Source organism: Salmo salar, chromosome ssa10 (assembly GCF_905237065.1).
Source record: "Salmo salar chromosome ssa10, Ssal_v3.1, whole genome shotgun sequence".
NCBI lineage: Eukaryota > Metazoa > Chordata > Actinopteri > Salmoniformes > Salmonidae > Salmo > Salmo salar.
This window is the reverse complement of record NC_059451.1, coordinates 122,955,697-122,978,076: the sequence shown is the minus strand read 5'-3', so window position 1 is coordinate 122,978,076 and position 22,380 is coordinate 122,955,697. Positions and strand designations below refer to the sequence as shown.

The 22,380-nt window shown below is 44.5% G+C and overlaps 1 protein-coding gene across 2 annotated transcripts in view; it reads right to left on the bottom strand.

Moving 5' to 3' along the window:
• The window catches only part of LOC106593086 (potassium voltage-gated channel subfamily C member 1), an 80,702-nt gene that overhangs the window by 30,750 nt on the left and 27,572 nt on the right, over positions 1 to 22,380 (bottom strand). Inside the window, exons 2-5 of one of the 2 annotated variants that reach the window (XM_045688662.1) lie at positions 10,705 to 11,689; positions 10,510 to 10,542; positions 6,326 to 6,385; positions 3,849 to 4,025 (exon numbers count right to left, since the gene is read on the bottom strand). In XM_045688662.1, the coding sequence (XP_045544618.1) occupies positions 3,849 to 4,025; positions 6,326 to 6,385; positions 10,510 to 10,542; positions 10,705 to 11,689 (1,255 nt within the window). The remainder of the gene's footprint in view (positions 1 to 3,848; positions 4,026 to 6,325; positions 6,386 to 10,509; positions 10,543 to 10,704; positions 11,690 to 22,380) is intronic. The other variant, XM_045688663.1, reaches the window with a different exon arrangement.

Sequence of the window (22,380 nt, the reverse complement as noted above, 5' to 3'; positions counted from 1 at the left end):
CATTGCCCCTCATAAGCCATAGGACTTCATAAGCCATAGGACTTCGTAAGCCATAGGACTTCGTAAGCCATAGGACTTCATAAGCCATAGGACTTCATAAGCCATAGGACTTCATAAGCCATAGGACTTCATAAGCCATAGCCCCTCATAAGCCATAGGACTTCGTAAGCCACAAGACTTCGTAAGCCACAAGACTTCATAAGCCATAGGACTTCATAAGCCACATGACTTCATAAGCCACAGGACTTCATAAGCCACAGGACTTCATAAGCCACATGACTTCATAAGCCACAGGACTTCATAAGCCACAGGACTTCATAAGCCACAGGACTTCATAAGCCACATGACTTCATAAGCCATAGGACTTCATAAGCCATAGTCTGCTATCTTCTATTGGTGTTGCTCTCTAACACCACACTAATGACACCCATCAGCAAGACAAGGCATCATGATGATCATCAATAGCATCAGATTCCTAATCATCAGCAGGGTTCATCATCAATAGCATCAGTAGAACAAACACACAAGGTAGCTGCATACATGATAGAGCCAGTAAAACACAAATAAAACATACATCAAGACTTTCTTCACAAGCACATTGTATTTCATATAATAACATCTCAAATTGGTTGTTTTGTTTGTATAACATATAGGATGTACATTATGTATGTTGTGTGTGTGTATATATATATATAAAATAGTCACTTCTTTAAAATAGTAAGAATTCATTTAAGATAAATCAAGAAATCTGTCATTCATTTAGACGTTTTTTTTTTTCTGAGGAAATCATCGTTGCGCAATTTTACACCTAGCTAAAGATGTTTGGTGCAGTATTTCTCAATTAAAAAAAATGTGCCTGGAAAAACTAGTCAGTGCACTGCATTCAGTCTATCGAGTCGGGAAAGTCTGGCTGTGCTCAGGACTGATTTCTGAGAACTATAACCTGTCTACAACTACATCATCTGCAAGCTGTCAAACTATCGTAAATAAAGCACAAGCTAAATGCTGTTTATCAGCGTCGTCCCCCCCCCCCAAAAAATGTATATTTGGCTAAGTTCCAACTCTGTGTTTGTCAAGAAGCTAGCAGTCACATTGAGCAGCCAGGCCACAATTGAATTACATTTTTTAATTTAACTAGAAAAGTCAGTTAAGAACAAATTATTATTTTACAATGACTGACTACCCCGGCCGAACCCGGAGGACTCTGGGCCAATTGTGCGCCGCCCAAATTTTATTTGTCACATGATTCTAATCCATACCCACCCCTCCTGTATGTCGTGACAAACTCACTTACAAAACGTAGTTTTGGACGAGACTGACTTTATGACCAAAATGATCCTATTTACACTTTGTAGTCAATTTCGACATTATAATCAATGTTTCTGACTCATACCCAGGTAGCACAGTGGATCTGGGCCGATTCCGGCTGAGAGTCGTGGCACTCGGCTGAGAGTCGTGGCACTCGGCTGAGAGTCGTGGCACTCGGCTGAGAGTCGTGGCACTCGGCTGAGAGTCGTGGCACTCGGCTGAGAGTCGTGGCACTCGGCTGAGAGTCGTGGCACTCGGCTGAGAGTCGTGGCACTCGGCTGAGAGTCAGGTGTGAGTTATCCGGCCCAAATGTATTACTTGAGGCTCGGGCCGGTCGGGGCTAATCTCTGGCAGATGATTACAAGGGCTGCTTTATATAATTAACATTTAATTATTTATTTTTCCATATTTTCTCATTGTTTCTGTGATCAAAAAAATACAATGAACATTTAAATGAAATTCTTTAAGAGTACTGTGTAGTATTTTAGTATTTTGATACTTTGTCCAAGGCAATTGATAGGCATTACAAACTTTGGGGGTGGAGCCTCCTGAGCGTATGTATAAAATGTATAATAGTAATATTTAAAATTTCTAAATCGGGTAATTTTGTATACATTTATAAAAATGTGGATCGGCCCGCTTCTGGAGGGATTCTGGTAAGATGTCAGCAAATTCGGCTGAATTCCGCTAGACGGAAACGGCCAAATGTACTTGGGCCGATACTAGGGCAGTTATTAATTTAGATTCCGGGTCGAGTCCAACACCCGATTCCGGACCGATTCAATCAGTTCCGGCCTCCCGGAAGACGGCCGCTTCTGGGCCGATTCCTCATCGCTTCTTACAGTACTTTCTGCATCCCAAATGACACTCTATCCCAAATATACGGCCCTGATCAACAGTAGTACACTATATAGGGAATAGGGTGCCATTTGCGACGCAGCCCTTAGTCCCTTTGCACAATTTCAATCTGATGATGTCATGGGCTCTCCAGTAATGTCCAGACGTTGATTTTTGCGGAAGTATTTTTTTAGAACTCAGACTTTCGCAAATGAGTCTTAAAGTAAAACAAAACAAAAGACTAAACAAAAAATTCTGCTTAAGTGTGTGTACATTACTGTATTTACTTGGGATATTGTTTTTCAATGGGAAAAGTTCCAAACTAGCTGTATCTGGAAGGGCATCTTTAACGACCCGTCATGTTCTAAGGAGTTCAGAGCACTTCTCTACAGAGCTACGGTAGCTACAAGTATCATCTACAAAGACATTTCAAAAACACGTTGGTCAAAAGAAAGACAAAACCGTTGTAAAGTGACCGATGTCTATTTTTAGGAGGAGAGGTCAAACCAGAATTCAGATCTATAAAATGACAGTTGGGGGGTAGAGCAAAGGCTTGGATAACAACCTTGTGTAGGTTTCCTGGTGTGTGTGTGTGTGTGTGTGTGTGTGTGTGTGTGTGTGTGTGTGTGTGTGTGTGTGTGTGTGTGTGTGTGTGTGTGTGTGTGTGTGTGTGTGTGTGTGTGTGTGTGTGTGTGTGTGTGTGTGTGTGTGTGTGTGTGTGTGTGCATAGCCACGGGAAGTAGGAGTGCTGAGGGTGCTGATAATTACTAGTCCTGTATTAACAGACCTTTACTAGTCCTGTATTAACAGACCTTTACTAGTCCTGTATTAACAGACCTTTACTAGTCCTGTATTAACAGACCTTTACTAGTCCTGTATTAACAGGCCTTTACTAGTCCTGTATTAACAGGCCTTTACTAGTCCTGTATTAACAGGCCTTTACTAGTCCTGTATTAACAGGCCTTTACTAGTCCTGTATTAACAGGCCTTTACTAGTCCTGTATTAACAGGCCTTTACTAGTCCTGTATTAACAGGCCTTTACTAGTCCTGTATTAACAGACCTTTACTAGTCCTGTATTAACGGGCCTTTACTAGTCCTGTATTAACGGGCCTTTACTAGTCCTGTATTAACAGGCCTTTACTAGTCCTGTATTAACAGACCTTTACTAGTCCTGTATTAACGGGCCTTTACTAGTCCTGTATTAACAGGCCTTTACTAGTCCTGTATTAACAGGCCTTTACTAGTCCTGTATTAACAGACCTTTACTAGTCCTGTATTAACAGACCTTTACTAGTCCTGTATTAACAGACCTTTACTAGTCCTGTATTAACAGAATGTGCAGCACCCCCACCCCCAAACATCTTCCGGTGGCTGTGTGTGTGTGTGTGTGTGTGTGTGTGTGTGTGTGTGTGTGTGTGTGTGTGTGTGTGTGTGTGTGTGTGTGTGTGTGTGTGTGTGTGTGTGTGTGTGTGTGTGTGTGTGTGTGTGTGTGTGTGTGCGTCATATGCATGTGCACATGCACATGCGTGTTGGCCCACAGGTTGACATTGTGTACTGTATGTATGATTATGAGAAATCAGGTCGTAGGGAAAGCAACCCGTTTAATAGCGGCCTGTGTTTGGCTGTTACAGTACGTAACTCTCCTCCCTCCTCCCCCTGTGTGGTTGGACTGTGTTTGGCTGTTACTGTAGGTGTACGTACCCCTCCTGACTCTACCCCCTTTGTGGTTGGGTCGTTCTGCAGCTGTGGTGACGAGACAACAAGGCCGTTCTCTCTCACTGGGGCTGAAGATCTCCTCTGGCGAGATGGCCTGGTCTATATGAGGACAGTCTTCATTGGCTAGAGCTGCGTTGGCCGCCTCCCCATTCAGCTTGGAATCTTCAGACAGACACACAGGAGATTCCATAGAAATAGAATTAGAACAGGAGATTCCATAGAAACAGAATTAGAACAGGAGATTCCATAGAAACAGAATTAGAACAGGAGATTCCATAGAAATAGAATTAGAACAGGAGATTCCATAGAAACAGAATTAGAACAGGAGATTCCATAGAAACAGAATTAGAACAGGAGATTCCATAGAAATAGAATTAGAACAGGAGATTCCATAGAAACAGAATTAGAACAGGAGATTCCATAGAAACAGAATTAGAACAGGAGATTCCATATAAAAGAATTAGAACAGGAGATTCCATATAAACAGAATTAGAACAGGAGATTCCATAGAAACAGAATTAGAACAGGAGATTCCATAGAAACAGAATTAGAACAGGAGATTCCATATAAATAGAATTAGAACAGGAGATTCCATAGAAACAGAATTAGAACAGGAAATTCCATAGAAACAGAATTAGAACAGGAGATTCCATAGAAACAGAATTAGAACAGGAGATTCCATAGAAACAGAATTAGAACAGGAGATTCCATATAAACAGAATTAGAACAGGAGATTCCATAGAAACAGAATTAGAACAGGAGATTCCATATAAACAGAATCAGAACAGGAGATTCCATAGAAACAGAATTAGAACAGGAGATTCCATAGAAACAGAATCAGAACAGGAGATTCCATAGAAACAGAATCAGAACAGGAGATTCCATAGAAATAGAATTAGAACAGGAGATTCCATAGAAACAGAATTAGAACAGGAGATTCCATAGAAACAGAATTAGAACAGGAGATTCCATATAAATAGAATTAGAACAGGAGATTCCATAGAAACAGAATTAGAACAGGAGATTCCATAGAAACAGAATTAGAACAGGAGATTCCATAGAAACAGAATTAGAACAGGAGATTCCATAGAAATAGAATTAGAACAGGAGATTCCATAGAAACAGAATTAGAACAGGAGATTCCATAGAAACAGAATCAGAACAGGAGATTCCATAGAAACAGAATTAGAACAGGAGATTCCATATAAATAGAATTAGAACAGGAGATTCCATAGAAACAGAATCAGAACAGGAGATTCCATAGAAACAGAATTAAAACAGGAGATTCCATAGAAACAGAATCAGAACAGGAGATTCCATAGAAACAGAATTAGAACAGGAGATTCCATAGAAACAGAATTAGAACAGGAGATTCCATAGAAACAGAATTAGAACAGGAGATTCCATATAAATAGAATTAGAACAGGAGATTCCATAGAAACAGAATTAGAACAGGAGATTCCATAGAAACAGAATTAGAACAGGAGATTCCATAGAAACAGAATTAGAACAGGAGATTCCATAGAAATAGAATTAGAACAGGAGATTCCATAGAAACAGAATTAGAACAGGAGATTCCATAGAAACAGAATTAGAACAGGAGATTCCATATAAATAGAATTAGAACAGGAGATTCCATAGAAACAGAATTAGAACAGGAGATTCCATAGAAACAGAATTAGAACAGGAGATTCCATAGAAACAGAATTAGAACAGGAGATTCCATATAAATAGAATTAGAACAGGAGATTCCATAGAAACAGAATTAGAACAGGAGATTCCATAGAAACAGAATCAGAACAGGAGATTCCATAGAAACAGAATTAGAACAGGAGATTCCATATAAACAGAATTAGAACAGGAGATTCCATAGAAACAGAATTAGAACAGGAGATTCCATATAAATAGAATTAGAACAGGAGATTCCATAGAAACAGAATTAGAACAGGAGATTCCATAGAAACAGAATTAGAACAGGAGATTCCATAGAAACAGAATCAGAACAGGAGATTCCATATAAATAGAATTAGAACAGGAGATTCCATAGAAACAGAATTAGAACAGGAGATTCAGGAGATTCCATAGAAGTAAAATTAGAAGATCCTTTCTCTAGTAGATACAGACAACAGGGTCAAACACTCTGATCAAATAAAAGATTTGAAATGCTCCTTGTCCAACTGCCAAACAAGAGACCAGAGCAGAGAACTGCAACAATTAGATAAATGGGCATCTAATTCAATTCAATACAACTTCATTCATTCCCTCAGAGGCTAACCTCCCTTTAATCAGTGCTGAGGTCTGGCAAAAGTTAATCATATGATGTTTAGTAACAAACGACAACATTACCAGCTTAAAGGAGCTACATATAGGTCTTTTTCAACAACAAAAACATCATTTAAAGAAAATGTCCATAATATAGCTGCAGTAATAGAGGAATGATATTGTTTTAAAGTGTTACTTACCCGCCAGTGTTGTGCTTGGCTGTGATATTCGCCTATTGATTTCTGCCACCGGAGAGGCATCTGTTGTTCAAAATGGAAAAGCTGTTTGACTTTGTGGCTGTGTTATCTAGTGGAAGTAGGGTCAAGTGACCAATATAGAAAAATCATAATATCTTGGTTACTCAAATTCTACACTGTTAACTCTATTTCGGTTTATGTGAGGAAACAAGCATTAAATAGCGTAGGGAATTATTGTGCTATTTAAATCGCTGTGGAAATATCTTTTAACCAAAACCGAATGTAAAAGGCTAAAGCGTGAGTCTCCGTTATGTTACAGGGAAATTGGATGCGGGAGAGGGGGGAAATATATTTTGAATGGAGCATAGCGCTGTTGCAATTCACCTAGTTTACACATTTTTTTATTTTATTTAACTAGGGCAAGTCAGTTAAGAACAAATTATTATTTACAATGACGGCCCAAACCCGGACGACCCTGGGCTAATTGTGCACCGCCCCATGGGATTCCCAATCACGGCCGGATGTGACACAGCCTGGATTCGAACCAGGTACTGCAGTGACGCGTCTTGCACTGAAACGCAGTGCCTTAGACCGCTGTGCCACTCGGGAGGCCCACATAGGGGGAGAAGGTCTGAGAAATTCTAGGTGCAGCACCTTCAATTAGAAGACGGGGTACGAAAGCTTTATGTCGAGTGTTACATTCTGTACTGCACATATCCCAGCATGATTCAAATCAAATATTACTGACTGTCTAAACCAATTATAGTAGCACTGCTTTGGACAGTCAACAGTAGGATTTGATGCATGCTACAGTAGGATATTACAGTGTGTACAGTAGTAGTGGTGGTGATGGTGCCTGGACTCAGAGGGTTAGTGGGTGTAGTGATGGTGATGGTGTCTGGACTCAGAGGGTTAGTGGGTGTAGTGATGGTGGTGATGGTGCCTGGACTCAGAGGGTTAGTGGGTGTAGTGGTGGTGGTGATGGTGCCTGGACTCAGAGGGTTAGTGGGTGTAGTGGTGGTGGTGATGGTGCCTGGACTCAGAGGGTTAGTGGGTGTGGTGATGGTGATGGTGCCTGGACTCAGAGGGTTAGTGGGTGTAGTGGTGGTGATGGTGCCTGGACTCAGATGGTTAGTGGGTGTAGTGATGGTGATGGTGCCTGGACTCAGAGGGTTAGTGGGTGTAGTGATGGTGATGGTGCCTGGACTCAGAGGGTTAGTGGGTGTAGTGGTGGTGGTGATGGTGCCTGGACTCAGAGGGTTAGTGGGTGTAGTGATGGTGATGGTGTCTGGACTCAGAGGGTTAGTGGGTGTAGTGATGGTGATGGTGCCTGGACTCAGAGGGTTAGTGGGTGTAGTGGTGGTGGTGATGGTGCCTGGACTCAGAGGGTTAGTGGGTGTAGTGATGGTGATGGTGTCTGGACTCAGAGGGTTAGTGGGTGTAGTGATGGTGATGGTGCCTGGACTCAGAGGGTTAGTGGGTGTAGTGGTGGTGGTGATGGTGTCTGGACTCAGAGGGTTAGTGGGTGTAGTGGTGGTGGTGATGGTGTCTGGACTCAGAGGGTTAGTGGGTGTAGTGGTGGTGGTGATGGTGCCTGGACTCAGATGGTTAGTGGGTGTAGTGGTGGTGGTGATGGTGTCTGGACTCAGAGGGTTAGTGGGTGTAGTGGTGGTGGTGATGGTGTCTGGACTCAGAGGGTTAGTGGGTGTAGTGATGGTGATGGTGCCTGGACTCAGAGGGTTAGTGGGTGTAGTGATGGTGATGGTGCCTGGACTCAGAGGGTTAGTGGGTGTAGTGGTGGTGATGGTGCCTGGACTCAGAGGGTTAGTGGGTGTAGTGGTGGTGGTGATGGTGCCTGGACTCAGAGGGTTAGTGGGTGTGGTGGTGGTGGTGATGGTGCCTGGACTCAGAGGGTTAGTGGGTGTAGTAGTGGTGGTGATGGTGTCTGGACTCAGAGGGTTAGTGGGTGTAGTGGTGGTGATGGTGTCTGGACTCAGAGGGTTAGTGGGTGTAGTGATGGTGATGGTGCCTGGACTCAGAGGGTTAGTGGGTGTAGTGGTGGTGATGGTGCCTGGACTCAGAGGGTTAGTGGGTGTAGTGGTGGTGGTGATGGTGCCTGGACTCAGAGGGTTAGTGGGTGTGGTGGTGGTGGTGATGGTGCCTGGACTCAGAGGGTTAGTGGGTGTAGTGGTGATGGTGATGGTGCCTGGACTCAGAGGGTTAGTGGGTGTAGTGATGGTGATGGTGCCTGGACTCAGAGGGTTAGTGGGTGTAGTGATGGTGATGGTGCCTGGACTCAGAGGGTTAGTGGGTGTAGTGATGGTGATGGTGCCTGGACTCAGAGGGTTAGTGGGTGTAGTGATGGTGGTGATGGTGCCTGGACTCAGAGGGTTAGTGGGTGTAGTGGTGGTGGTGATGGTGCCTGGACTCAGAGGGTTAGTGGGTGTGGTGGTGGTGGTGATGGTGCCTGGACTCAGAGGGTTAGTGGGTGTAGTGATGGTGATGGTGCCTGGACTCAGAGGGTTAGTGGGTGTAGTGATGGTGATGGTGCCTGGACTCAGAGGGTTAGTGGGTGTAGTGATGGTGATGGTGCCTGGACTCAGAGGGTTAGTGGGTGTAGTGGTGGTGATGGTGCCTGGACTCAGAGGGTTAGTGGGTGTGGTGGTGGTGGTGATGGTGCCTGGACTCAGAGGGTTAGTGGGTGTAGTGGTGGTGGTGATGGTGCCTGGACTCAGATGGTTAGTGGGTGTAGTGGTGGTGGTGATGGTGCCTGGACTCAGAGGGTTAGTGGGTGTAGTGGTGGTGGTGATGGTGCCTGGACTCAGAGGGTTAGTGGGTGTAGTGATGGTGATGGTGCCTGGACTCAGAGGGTTAGTGGGTGTAGTGATGGTGATGGTGCCTGGACTCAGAGGGTTAGTGGGTGTAGTGATGGTGTGATGGTGCCTGGACTCAGAGGGTTAGTGGGTGTAGTGGTGGTGGTGATGGTGCCTGGACTCAGAGGGTTAGTGGGTGTAGTGATGGTGATGGTGCCTGGACTCAGAGGGTTAGTGGGTGTAGTGATGGTGTGATGGTGCCTGGACTCAGAGGGTTAGTGGGTGTAGTGGTGGTGTGATGGTGCCTGGACTCAGAGGGTTAGTGGGTGTAGTGATGGTGATGGTGCCTGGACTCAGAGGGTTAGTGGGTGTAGTGGTGGTGGTGATGGTGCCTGGACTCAGAGGGTTAGTGGGTGTAGTGATGGTGGTGATGGTGCCTGGACTCAGAGGGTTAGTGGGTGTAGTGGTGGTGGTGATGGTGCCTGGACTCAGAGGGTTAGTGGGTGTAGTGATGGTGATGGTGCCTGGACTCAGAGGGTTAGTGGGTGTAGTGGTGGTGGTGATGGTGCCTGGACTCAGAGGGTTAGTGGGTGTAGTGGTGGTGGTGATGGTGCCTGGACTCAGATGGTTAGTGGGTGTAGTGGTGGTGGTGATGGTGCCTGGACTCAGAGGGTTAGTGGGTGTAGTGGTGGTGGTGATGGTGCCTGGACTCAGAGGGTTAGTGGGTGTAGTGGTGGTGGTGATGGTGCCTGGACTCAGAGGGTTAGTGGGTGTGGTGATGGTACGTTAGCCTTAAAAACATCAACCCACTTGACTTGACAAGTAGCAGCCTAGAACCTCGGTAGCTCATGTCAGTCGCCTGCATTCAATGAGCTGCACAAGTTCATGTGTGCCATGCTTGTCCAGTACTTAACTTGATGCGATAGTCCTTTAAATACCTACGATAAACACTGCACTTTAACTTGCTCTTTCTCTTTTGTAGTAAAGCTGTAGTGGTTACCATAGTAACAACATTTCTGTTATTGATGCCAAATTACTACACAACAACAATCGCTAACTTCATACTGGTATTTAGTTTACAGAATATTTTATATGTCTTTACATTACCTTGATGTAAGCCCCTTACACATATATCAATCTTCATTACATAATTATTACTATAGAGGTGTGTGTGTGTGTGTGTGTGTGTGTGTGTGTGTGTGTGTGTGTGTGTGACACAGATGCAGATGCCAGACTGGCTTTAAGAGTGCTAGGAAGGTTATGTGCTATGTATGTCCCACGGGCTACATCTCAATCTGCTAATCATAACAGCTTATTGATATTTTATTGATCTTTGAGAGATGAATTTTGTTCAATCAGAAGTGGCCGAGTTACCTGGTTGAGCCACTGGGAGTAGAGGGAGCGCGTCTACAGACAAACAGTGAGACAAACAGTGAGACAAACAGTGAGACAAACAGTGAAACAAACAGTGAGACAGCTGAACAATAGGATGTTGCAGGAGAGTTTGACTACAGAGAAGAGAAGAAATGAAGAGGAAAGGAGAAAGAGAGAAAATAATAGATTTCTTACCCGGAAACTTTACTTTGAAGACGTCATCGTGTGTCAGAGTAATGTTTTGAGCCAGAGCCAAAACGGGGTGGACTAAGTTCGGGCTTTCAGGAAGGAGCGGTGCTTTATGGGGCGTTGGAGGAGAATTGATGCTGGACTTATAGTAGTTGGGTGATCCTGGTTGGGGTGCTCGCGGGATATGCTTGTTCTTCTTCTTTGGTAGCTTCTGCTTCGCCATGGCCAAGGAGTAATACATTCCAAAGTTGTTGACGATTACGGGGACGGGCATGGCGATGGTCAGTACACCCGACAGGGCGCACAGCGCTCCGACAAGCATACCCGACCACGTCTGGGGGTACATGTCGCCGTAACCGAGGGTCGTCATGGTAACAACGGCCCACCAGAATCCGATGGGGATGTTCTTGAAGTGCGTGTGCTCGCTGGCGCGCGGGTCGGTCGGGTCCGCTCCCATCCGTTCGGCGTAGTAGATCATCGTGGCGAAGATGAGGACTCCGAGGGCGAGGAAGATGATGAGGAGGAGGAACTCATTGGTGCTTGCCCGTAACGTGTGACCCAGAACCCTCAGGCCCACGAAGTGACGGGTCAGCTTGAAGATACGAAGGATCCTGACAAACCTCACCACCCTCAGGAACCCCAGAACATCCTTGGCCGCTTTAGACGACAGTCCGCTCAGCCCGACCTCCAGGTAGAACGGTAAGATAGCCACGAAGTCGATGACGTTGAGAGCTTTCTTCATGAACTCCATCTTGTCCGGACAGAATATGACTCGCATCATGAACTCAAAGGTAAACCAGACCACGCAGACGCCCTCGATGTAGGTGAGATAGACCACCGTCTCCGTCTCCTGGTACACATGCTCCACCGTCACGTTGTCCACCAGCTCCAGCTCGGTGCGGTTCACGATGGGGTTGAAGAACTCGTGGGTCTCCAGACAGAAGGTGGAGATGGACACGAGGATGAAGAACAGAGAGGCCAGGGCTATCCACTGTGAAGGAGGGACAGAGTGGAGGGAAATGGAGAGGAGGACAGAGAGAAAGAGAGCGAGAGTGAAAAGGAGAGAGAGCGGGATAGGGAAAGTAAAAGAGAGGAGAAGGGAGAGGGGAGGAGAAGAGAGAGGGGCGGCGAGGGGAAGGGAAAGGGGAGGAGAGAGGAAAGGGGAGGGGAGAGAGTTTTGGGTTTAGTGAATGATTTGTCCCAAATACATTGCTTTTAGTATTTGAAATATTTAGGACTAACATTTCTTGCCACCCATTCTGAAACGGAGTAGTTGCTGAGTAGCTGATTGCCTTGGCAAGAACTAATGGGGATCCAAAATAAACCCCAGCAAAAGTAGCTGCTGCCTTGGCAGGAACTAATGGGGATCCATAATAAACCCCAGGAAGAGTAGCTGCTGCCTTGACAGGAACTAATGGGGATCCATAATAAACCCCAGGAAAAGTAGCTGCTGCCTCGGCAGGAACTAATGGGGATCCATAATAAACCCCCAGAAAGAGTAGCTGCTGCCTCGGCAGGAACTAATGGGGATCCATAATAAATACAAATACAGCAGGCCCCAGCCAGGGCACAGGAACAGAGGCAGGGCAGACACGTTCATTAAGGAATGGCTTTAGCTGCCCAAAAAAAGGATGTTTTAAGTGAAGTGACAATGTAGAACGTGCTCTTTCTGAGTTTCTAGGCACCCTTTCCATTTTTTATGACCCGTGATCCATGTCTAACTGATGAAAGCGTCAATGCAGGTCTCTTTGCTGATGTCGCGTTTGACTTTGAATGTGAAAATAAAGAATGCATGAAATTAAATGTATCCATTCACTACTGTAAATCGCTCTGGATAAGAGCGTCTGCTAAATGACTAAAATGTAAATCTCATATGTATATACTGTACTCCATACCATCTACTGCATCTTGCCTATGCCGTTCGGCCATCTCTCATCCATATATTATTATGTACGTATTCTTAATCATTCCTTTACACTTGTGTGTATTAGGTAGTTGTTGGGGAATTGTTAGATTACTTGTTAGATATTACTGCATGGTCGGAACTAGAAGCACAAGCATTTCGCTACACTCGCATTAACATCTGCTAACCATGTGTATGTGACCAATAAAATTTGATTTGATTTGATCTACATATGTGACTCTTTGTCGGAGAGACCGGAGTTCAATCCCTGTATGCTACACAGGCGGCTGGTGGCACCTTAATTTCGTGAGGACGGGCTGATGGTAACGGCTGGAATGTAACGGTATTGACACATCAAACACATGGTTTCCTTGTGTTTGATACCATTTCATTCGCTTCATTCCAGTCAATATTATGAGCCATTCTCCCCTCACCAGCCTCCTCACTGTCTCCTCTTCACTATGTCTCCTCCTCACTATGTCTCCTCCTCACTATGTCTCCTCCTCACTGTCTCCTCACTATGTCTCCTCCTCACTGTGTCTCCTCACTATGTCTCCTCCTCACTATGTCTCCTCCTCACTATGTCTCCTCTTCACTATGTCTCCTCCTCACTATGTCTCCTCCTCACTATGTCTCCTCCTCACTGTCTCCTCACTATGTCTCCTCCTCACTATGTCTCCTCCTCACTATGTCTCCTCCTCACTATGTCTCCTCCTCACTGTCTCCTCACTATGTCTCCTCCTCACTGTGTCTCCTCACTATGTCTCCTCCTCACTGTGTCTCCTCACTATGTCTCCTCCTCACTGTGTCTCCTCTTCACTATGTCTCCTCCTCACCAGCCTCCTCACTATGTCTCCTGCTCACTATGTCTCCTCCTCACTATGTCTCCTCACTATGTCTCCTCCTCACTATGTCTCCTCCTCACTATGTCTCCTCCTCACTATGTCTCCTCCTCACTATGTCTCCTCCTCACTATGTCTCCTCACTATGTCTCCTCCTCACTATGTCTCCTCCTCACTATGTCTCCTCCTCACTATGTCTCCTCCTCACTATGTCTCCTCCTCACTATGTCTCCTCCTCACTATGTCATCTCCTCACTATGTCTCATCACTAGGTCTCCTCCTCACTATGTCTCCTCCTCACTATGTCTCCTCCTCACTATGTCTCCTCCTCACTATGTCTCCTCCTCACTGTCTCCTCACTATGTCTCCTCCTCACTATGTCTCCTCCTCACTATGTCTCCTCCTCACTATGTCTCCTCACGTCTCCTCACTGTCTCCTCCTCACTATGTCTCCTCCTCACTATGTCTCCTCACTATGTCTCCTCCTCACTATGTCTCCTCCTCACTATGTCTCCTCACTATGTATCCTCCTCACTATGTCTCCTCCTCACTATGTATCCTCCTCACTATGTCTCCTCCTCACTATGTCGTCTCCTCACTATGTCTCCTCACTAGGTCTCCTCCTCACTAGGTCTCCTCCTCACTATGTCTCCTCCTCACTATGTCTCCTCCTCACTATGTCTCCTCACTAGGTCTCCTCCTCACTAGGTCTCCTCCTCACTAGGTCTCCTCCTCACTATGTCTCCTCCTCACTATGTCTCCTCCTCACTATGTCTACTCCTCACTATAGTGGCCAGTAAAAGTATGTGAACCCTTTGAAAATACCTGGATTTCTGCATAAATTGGTCCTAAAATTTGATCTGATCTTCATCTAAGTCACAACAATAGACAAACACAGTTTGCTTAAACTAATAACACACAAACAATTATACGTTTTTTTCATGTCTTTATTGAACACACCGTGTAAACATTCACAGTGCAGGATGGGAAAAGTATGTGAACCCTTGGATTTAATAACTGGTTGACCCTCCTTTGGCAGCAATAACCTCAACCAAACATTTTCTGTAGTTGAGGATCAGACCTGCACAACAGTCAGGAGGAATTTTGGACCATTTCTCTTTACAAAACTGTTTCATTTCAGCAATATTCTTGTGATGTCTGGCGTGAACCGCTCTCTTGGGGTCATGCCACAGCATCTCAATCGGGTTGAGGTCAGGACTCTGACTGGGCCACTCCAGAAGGCGTATTTTCTTCTGTTGAAGCCATTCTGTTGTTGATTTACTTCTGTGTTTCGTGTCGTTGTCCTGTTGCATCACCCAACTTCTGTTGAGCTTCAATTGGCAGACAGATAGCCTTACATTCTCCTGCAAAAAGTCTTGATAAACTTGGGAATTAATTTTTCCGTCGATGATAGCAAGCTGTCCAGGCCCTGAGGCAGCAAAGCAGCCCCAAACCACGATGCTCCCTCCACCATACTTTACAGTTGGGATGAGGTTTTGATGTTGGTGTGCTGTGCCTTTGTTTTCTCCACACATAGTGTTGTGTGTTCCTTCCAAACAACTCAACTTTAGTTTAAACTGTCCACAGTCATCTTTGCAGGACGGCCAGGCCTAGGGAGAGTAGCAACAGTGCTGAACTTTCTCCATTTAGAGAGAATTTGTTTGGACTGATGAACATCAAGGCTTTTAGAGATACTTTTGTAACCCTTTCCAGCTTTATGCAAGTCAACAATTCTTAATCTTAGGTCTTCTGAGATCTCTTTTGTTCGAGGCATGGTTCACATCAGGCAATGCTTCTTGTGAATAGCAAACAAATATTTTGTGAGTGTTTTTTTATAGGGCAGGGCAACTCTAACCAACATCTCCAATCTCATTGATTGGACTCCAGGTTAGCTGACTCCTGACTCCAATTAGCTTTTGGAGAAGTCATTAGCCTAGGGGTTCATATACTTTCTCCAACCTACACTGTGAATTTTTAAATTATGTATTCAATATATTGGGGCGGCAGCGTAGCCTAGTGGTTAGAGTGGTGGACTAGCAACCGAAAGGTTGCAAGTTCAAATCCCTGAGCAGCTAAGGTACAAATCTGTCGTTCTGAACAGGCAGTTAATCCGCTGTTCCTAGGCTGTCATTGAAAATAAGAATTTGTTCTTAACCTGTTGGGGGTAGGGGGCAGTATTTACACGGCTGGATAAAAAACGTACCCGATTTAATCTGGTTATTACTACTGCCCAGAAACTAGAATATGCATATAATTATTGGCTTTGGATAGAAAACACCCTAAAGTTTCTAAAACTGTTTGAATGGTGTCTGTGAGTATAACAGAACTCATATGGCAGGCAAAAACCTGAGAAGATTCCTTACAGGAAGTGCCCTCTCTGACTATTCCTTGAGAATCTTGTCTCTGTTTATTGAAGACTGAGGATCTTTGCTGTAACGTGACACTTCCTACGGCTCCCATAGGCTCTCAGAGCCCGGGAAAAAGCTGAATGATATCGAGGCAGCCCCAGGCTGAAACACATTTGCGCTTTTGGCAAGTGGCCGATCAGAGGACAATGGGCTTAGGCGCGTGCACGAGTCTACCCCATGCTTTATTTTCTTTCGTTTTTTTACCTAAACGCAGATTCCCGGTCGGAATATTATCGCTTTTTTACGAGAAAAATGTCATAAAAATGTATTATAAATGGCGGTTGACATGCTTCGAAGTACGGTAATGGAATATTTAGAAATGTTTGTCACGAAATGCGTCGTGCTCGTGACCCTTCTTTACCATTCGGATAGTGTCTTGAACGCACGAACAAAACGCCGCTATTTGGATATAACTATGGATTATTTTGAACCAAACCAACATTTGTTATTGAAGTAGAAGTCCTGGGAGTGCATTCTGACGAAGAACAGCAAAGGTAATAACATTTTTCTTATAGTAAATCTGACTTTGGTGAGTGCTAAACTTGCTGGGTGTCTAAATAGCTAGCCCTGTGATGCCGGGCTATCTACTGAGAATATTGCAAAATGTGCTTTCACCGAAAAGCTATTTTAAAATCGGACATATCGAGTGCATAGAGGAGTTCTGTATCTATAATTCTTAAAATAATTGTTATGCTTTTTGTGAACGTTTATCGTGAGTAATTTAGTACATTTTTTGTAAATTCACCGGAAATTTGCAGGGGGTATGCTAGTTCTAAACGTCACATGCTAATGTAAAAAGCTGGTTTTTGATATAAATATGAACTTGATTGAACAAAACATGCATGTATTGTATAACATAATGTCCTAGGGTTGTCATCTGATGAAGATCATCAAAGGTTAGTGCTGCATTTAGCTGTCTTCTGGGTTTATGTGACATTATATGCTAGCTTGAAAAATGGGTGTCTGATTATTTCTGGCTGGGTACTCTGCTGACATAATCTAATGTTTTGCTTTCGTTGTAAAGCCTTTTTGAAATCGGACAGTGTGGTTAGATTAACGAGAGTCCTGTCTTTAAAATGGTGTAAAATAGTCATATGTTTGAGAAATTGAAGTAATAGCATTTCTAAGGTATTTGAATAACGCGCCACAGGATTCCACTGGCTGTTATGTAGGTGGGACGATTTCGTCCCGCCGACCCTAGAGAGGTTAACCTCTCTGGGCAAGGTGGGACGTTTGTGTCCCACCCTAGTCAACAGCCAGTGGAATCGTGTCATGCGAAATACAAAACCTCATAAATGCTATAACTTCAATTTTTCAAACATATGACTATTTTACACCATTTTATAGATACACCTCTCCTGAATCGAACCACGTTGTCCGATTTCAAAAAGGCTTTACAGCAAAAGCAAAACATTAGATTATATTAGGAGAGTACCCTGCCAAAAAAAATCACACTGCCATTTTCAAAGCAACTAGATGCATCACAAATACCCAAAACACAGCTAAATGCAGCACTAACCTTTGACAATCTTCATCAGATGACACTCCTAGGACATCATGTTACACAATACATGCATTTTTTGTTCGATAAAGTTCATATTTATATATAAAAACAGCATTTCACATCGGCGCGTGACGTTCAGAAAATATTTTCCCTCAAATGCTTCCGGTGGATCAGCGCTACAATTTACAAAATTACTATTCGAAAACATTGTTAAAATGTAATATTGTCATTCAAAGAATTATAGATTAACATCTCGTGAATGCAACCGCATTGCCAGATTTAAAAATAACTTTACTGGGAAATCACACTTTGCAATAAACGACGTGGTAGGCTCAGAAAAATAGGCTAGGCAATACATGTTAGCGCCATCTTGGAACCATCAACCATCAAAAATACTATTGTAAATATTCCCTTACCTTTGATTATCTTCATCAGAAGGCACTTCCAGGAATCCCAGGTCCACAACTAATGTAGTTTTGTTCGAAAAAGTTAATAATTTATGTCCCAATAGTTCCTTCTTGTTAGCGCGTTCCGAAGGCTACTCATAATGTACTGAAGCGCGCGGGACTTGTCGTCACGAATGTGCAAAAAATATATATTTACGTTCGTTCAAACATGTCAAACGTTGTATAACATAAATCTTTAGGGCCTTTTTCAACCAGAGCTTCAATAATATTCAAGGCGGACGATTGCATTGTCTTACTAAACGTTTCGAAAGGGGAGGGTAGCCATGGGCGCCCGCGTCATAGTAGTAAATGGCCCTCCCCCTGTGACCAACTTCCCAAGCCTCTCTTTGGGTCAGTTTCTACCATAGAAGACTCAAACCACTTTATAAAGACTGTCGACATCTAGTGGAAGCCTTAGGAAGTGCTAAATTATTAATAAGTCCCTGTGTGTTTCAATGGCAAAGGTTTGAAGTGATTCCACACATCAGATTTCCATTTCCTGTTAGGATTTGTCTCAGGGTTTTGACTTCCATATGAGTTCTGTTATATTCACAGACACCATTCAAACAGTTTTAGAAACTTTAGAGTGTTTTCTATCCAAATCTACTAATTATATGCATATTCTAGTTACTGGGCAGGAGTAGTAACCAGATTAAATCGGGTACGTTTTTTATCCGGCCGTGCAAATACTGCCCCCTATCCCCAACAGGTTTTAACTGACTTGCCTAGTTAATAAAGGTAAAATAGACAAGAAAAATACAATAATTTGTGTGTTATTAGTTTAAGCAGACTGTGTTTGTCTATTTTTATGACTTAGATGAAGGTCAGATCAAATGTTATGACCAATTTATGCAGAAATCAAGGTCATTCCAAAGGGTTCACATACTTTTTCTTGCCACTGTATGTCTCCTTCTCACTATGTCTCCTTCTCACTTGCTATGGGCTGGCATCATAGCCTAGTGGTTAGAGTGTTGGGCCAGTAACCTGAAAGGTTGCTAGATGAATCCCTGAGCTGACGAGGTAAAAATCTGTCGTTCTGCCCCCTGAACAAGGCAGTTAACCCCACTGTTCCTAGGCCGTCATTGTAAATAAGAATTTGTTCTTAACTGACTTGCCTGGTTAAAATGAAAAAAAGTCTCCTCCTCATCGGTCTGTCAATAAATCTATTATCTACTGCTGAAAAGAAAGACACTAACAAAGAGGTTGTTGTTACAGTAGAACCAAACACAAGCATTATACAATAGGAGACAGAGGAGACAGAGTAGCTCTCAAGTCGTCATCTTGACAGCACGACCTTGTCGCCAAGGACTCTGTTAGACGAGGTAGTGGGGAGAACCCACTGCTATGTAAATTATTTAGGTTCTCTAGGGTTTTGACTAGAGTTTTGACAGCTACTGACAGAAATGACTTATTCGTACCAGCTTAGTAGAACTTAGTAGAACTTACGCAAAATGTTAGGAGAATTAGGTTAAGGTTAAAAAGGGTTAGGGTTACCTAAAATTCTCTCCTAACCTTCTACGAAAGTCACTTCTGTTCATAGCTGTACTATCTAGTCACGACCGTTTTCTAGTACATTCGTTAGTCTCACGTCACCATAGTGCCAAGTTTTGTTCATCACTCGTGCAAGAAGGCAGCTAGAATCAAAGCTATAGGTTCTACTAAGAATGTATTTTTCAAGCCGTTACAAATTCCAACTCTTACAAGAGCAACAGAAAATCTTTCATACGGTATACTAAGCCAGGTGTTTTACACAATGAGCTGCAGAAGCTCTGTAGTACTTATACTGAAACATTCATCCTTTGTACCCATAAGATATGAGTTCAAATAATATTTGACAAAAATCTAGAATACTTTAGCCGAGCTTGATTGAGTATGTGTAAAGGAACTAATAGAATAGTCACAAAAGTGCAAACCCCTCCCATCTGGCACTCCAGACAGGCTAAAACAAGCGCTCAACGCCTTTTGAAGGATTTCAGATCCTATTTGAACCCAGACCTAGTACTCACAGAGACATGTCTATGCTTGTACCAACCAGCCAGTCAGGCAGACTAATGGAATGAATTATACATCTGGGAGGGTGTGTGTGTGTGTGTGTGTGTGTGTGTGTGTGTGTGTGTGTGTGTGTGTGTGTGTGTATACAGTGTGTGTGTGTGTGTGTGTGTGTGTGTGTGTGTGTGTGTGTGTGTGTGTGTGTGTGTGTGTGTGTGTACAGTGTGTGTGTGTGTGTGTGTGTGTGTGTGTGTGTGTGTGTGTACAGTGTGTGTGTGTGTGTTGCTAAGTGAGACCAGTCTGGGTATGATTGAAGCTGAGGGGTTCTTGATACTCCAGTGAGTTAATGCAACACACACTCAGTCATCTTCAGACCTTAAACAGAATGCATAGTAGAAAGAGTACTTAGGTAGTCAGTGGGGTTTTACCTGGGAGAGAGCAGGCTGGGCAGGTTGGCTAGAGTAGAGTTTTACCTGGGAGAGAGCAGGCTGGGCAGGTTGGCTAGAGTAGAGTTTTACCTGGGAGAGAGCAGGCTGGGCAGGTAACAGGTTGGCTAGAGTAGAGTTTTACCTGGGAGAGAGCATGCTGGGCAGGTAACAGGTTGGCTAGAGTAGAGTTTTACCTGGAGGAGAGCAGGCTGGGCAGGTTGGCTACAGTAGAGTTTTACCTGGGAGAGAGCAGGCTGGGCATTTTGGCTAGAGTAGAGTTTTACCTGGGAGAGAGCAGGCTGGGCAGGTAACAGGTTGGCTAGAGTAGAGTTTTACCTGGGAGAGAGCAGGCTGGGCATGTTGGCTAGAGTAGAGTTTTACCTGGTAGAGAGCAGGCTGGGCAGGTAACGGGTTGGCTAGAGTAGAGTTTTACCTGGGAGAGAGCAGGCTGGGAATGTTGGCTAGAGTAGAGTTTTACCTGGGAGAGAGCAGGCTGGGCAGGTAACAGGTTGGCTAGAGTAGAGTTTTACCTGGGAGAGAGCAGGCTGGGCAGGTTGGCTAGAGTAGAGTTTTACCTGGGCGAGAGCAGGCTGGGCAGGTAACAGGTTGGCTAGAGTAGAGCTATTCCTGAAGTTAAAGGCAAACAGTTGTTGCCGGAATAGTTTATACTGAGAATATCTTAGATTTATTCAAGTCTTTGTCAATGTCCTGTTTATTTTCTGTACAAAATGTATTGACCAATTAGTCTTGCATATGTTAATATTGTAAATAAAAGCTTCTAAGAGAGGTTAGCACCAGAACATCCTATCTGTCTCCTCACTGTCCAATCCGCCTCTTCGGTTACAGAACATCCTGTCTGTCTCCTCACTGTCCAATCCGCCGCTTCGGTTACAGAACGTCCTGTCTGTCTCCTCACTGTCCAATCCACCGCTTCGGTTACAGAACGTCCTGTCTGTCTCCTCACTGTCCAATCCGCCGCTTCGGTTACAGAACGTCCTGTCTGTCTCCTCACTGTCCAATCCGCCGCGTCGGTTACAGAACATCCTGTCTGTCTCCTCACTGTCCAATCCGCCGCGTCGGTTACAGAACATCCTGTCTGTCTCCTCACTGTCCAATCCGCCGCGTCGGTTACAGAACGTCCTGTCTGTCTCCTCACTGTCCAATCCGCCGCTTCGGTTACAGAACGTTCTGTCTGTCTCCTCACTGTCCAATCCGCCGCTTCGGTTACAGAACATCCTGTCTGTCTCCTCACTGTCCAATCCGCCGCGTCGGTTACAGAACATCCTGTCTGTCTCCTCACTGTCCAATCCGCCGCGTCGGTTACAGAACGTCCTGTCTGTCTCCTCACTGTCCAATTCGCCGCTTCGGGCTTCTCTACCACATGCGTGTTTTCGTATAAATAAGCATACATTTAAACACGATATTTCTCTTGCTCCAGCACTGTGGTCATAGGTAGGCTCACCCGAAAATATTTGGCAGGTGCTGTACAACTCCCGCCAGATTATTGTAGCGCTCTACCTTTACTGTGAATTGTGGTAGCTGTTGTAATACAGTCTCCTGTTACTATTATATTAGTAGGCCCCGGCAGCTAACCTGTTCTTTAGCGCCCTGGCAGCTAAACTGTTCTTTAAGGCCCTGGCATCTAACCTGTTCTTTAAGAATGCCCTGGCAGCTAACCTGTTCTTTAAGGCCCTGGCAGCTAACCTGTTCTTTAAGAAGGCCCTGGCAGCTAACCTGTTCTTTAAGGCCCTGGCAGCTAACCTGTTCTTTAAGAAGGCCCTGGCAGCTAACCTGTTCTTTAAGGCCCCGGCAGCTAACCTGTTCTTTAAGAAGGCCCCGGCAGCTAACCTGTTCTTTAAGGCCCTGGCAGCTAACCTGTTCTTTAAGGCCCTGGCAGCTAACCTGTTCTTTAAGGCCCTGGCAGCTAACCTGTTCTTTAAGAAGGCCCTGGCAGCTAACCTGTTCTTTAAGGCCCTGGCAGCTAACCTGTTCTTTAAGGCCCTGGCAGCTAACCTGTTCTTTAAGAAGGCCCTGGCAGCTAACCTGTTCTTTAAGAATGCCCTGGCAGCTAATCTGTTCTTTAAGGCCCTGGCAGCTAACCTGTTCTTTAAGGCCCTGGCAGCTAACCTGTTCTTTAAGAAGGCCCCGGCAGCTAACCTGTT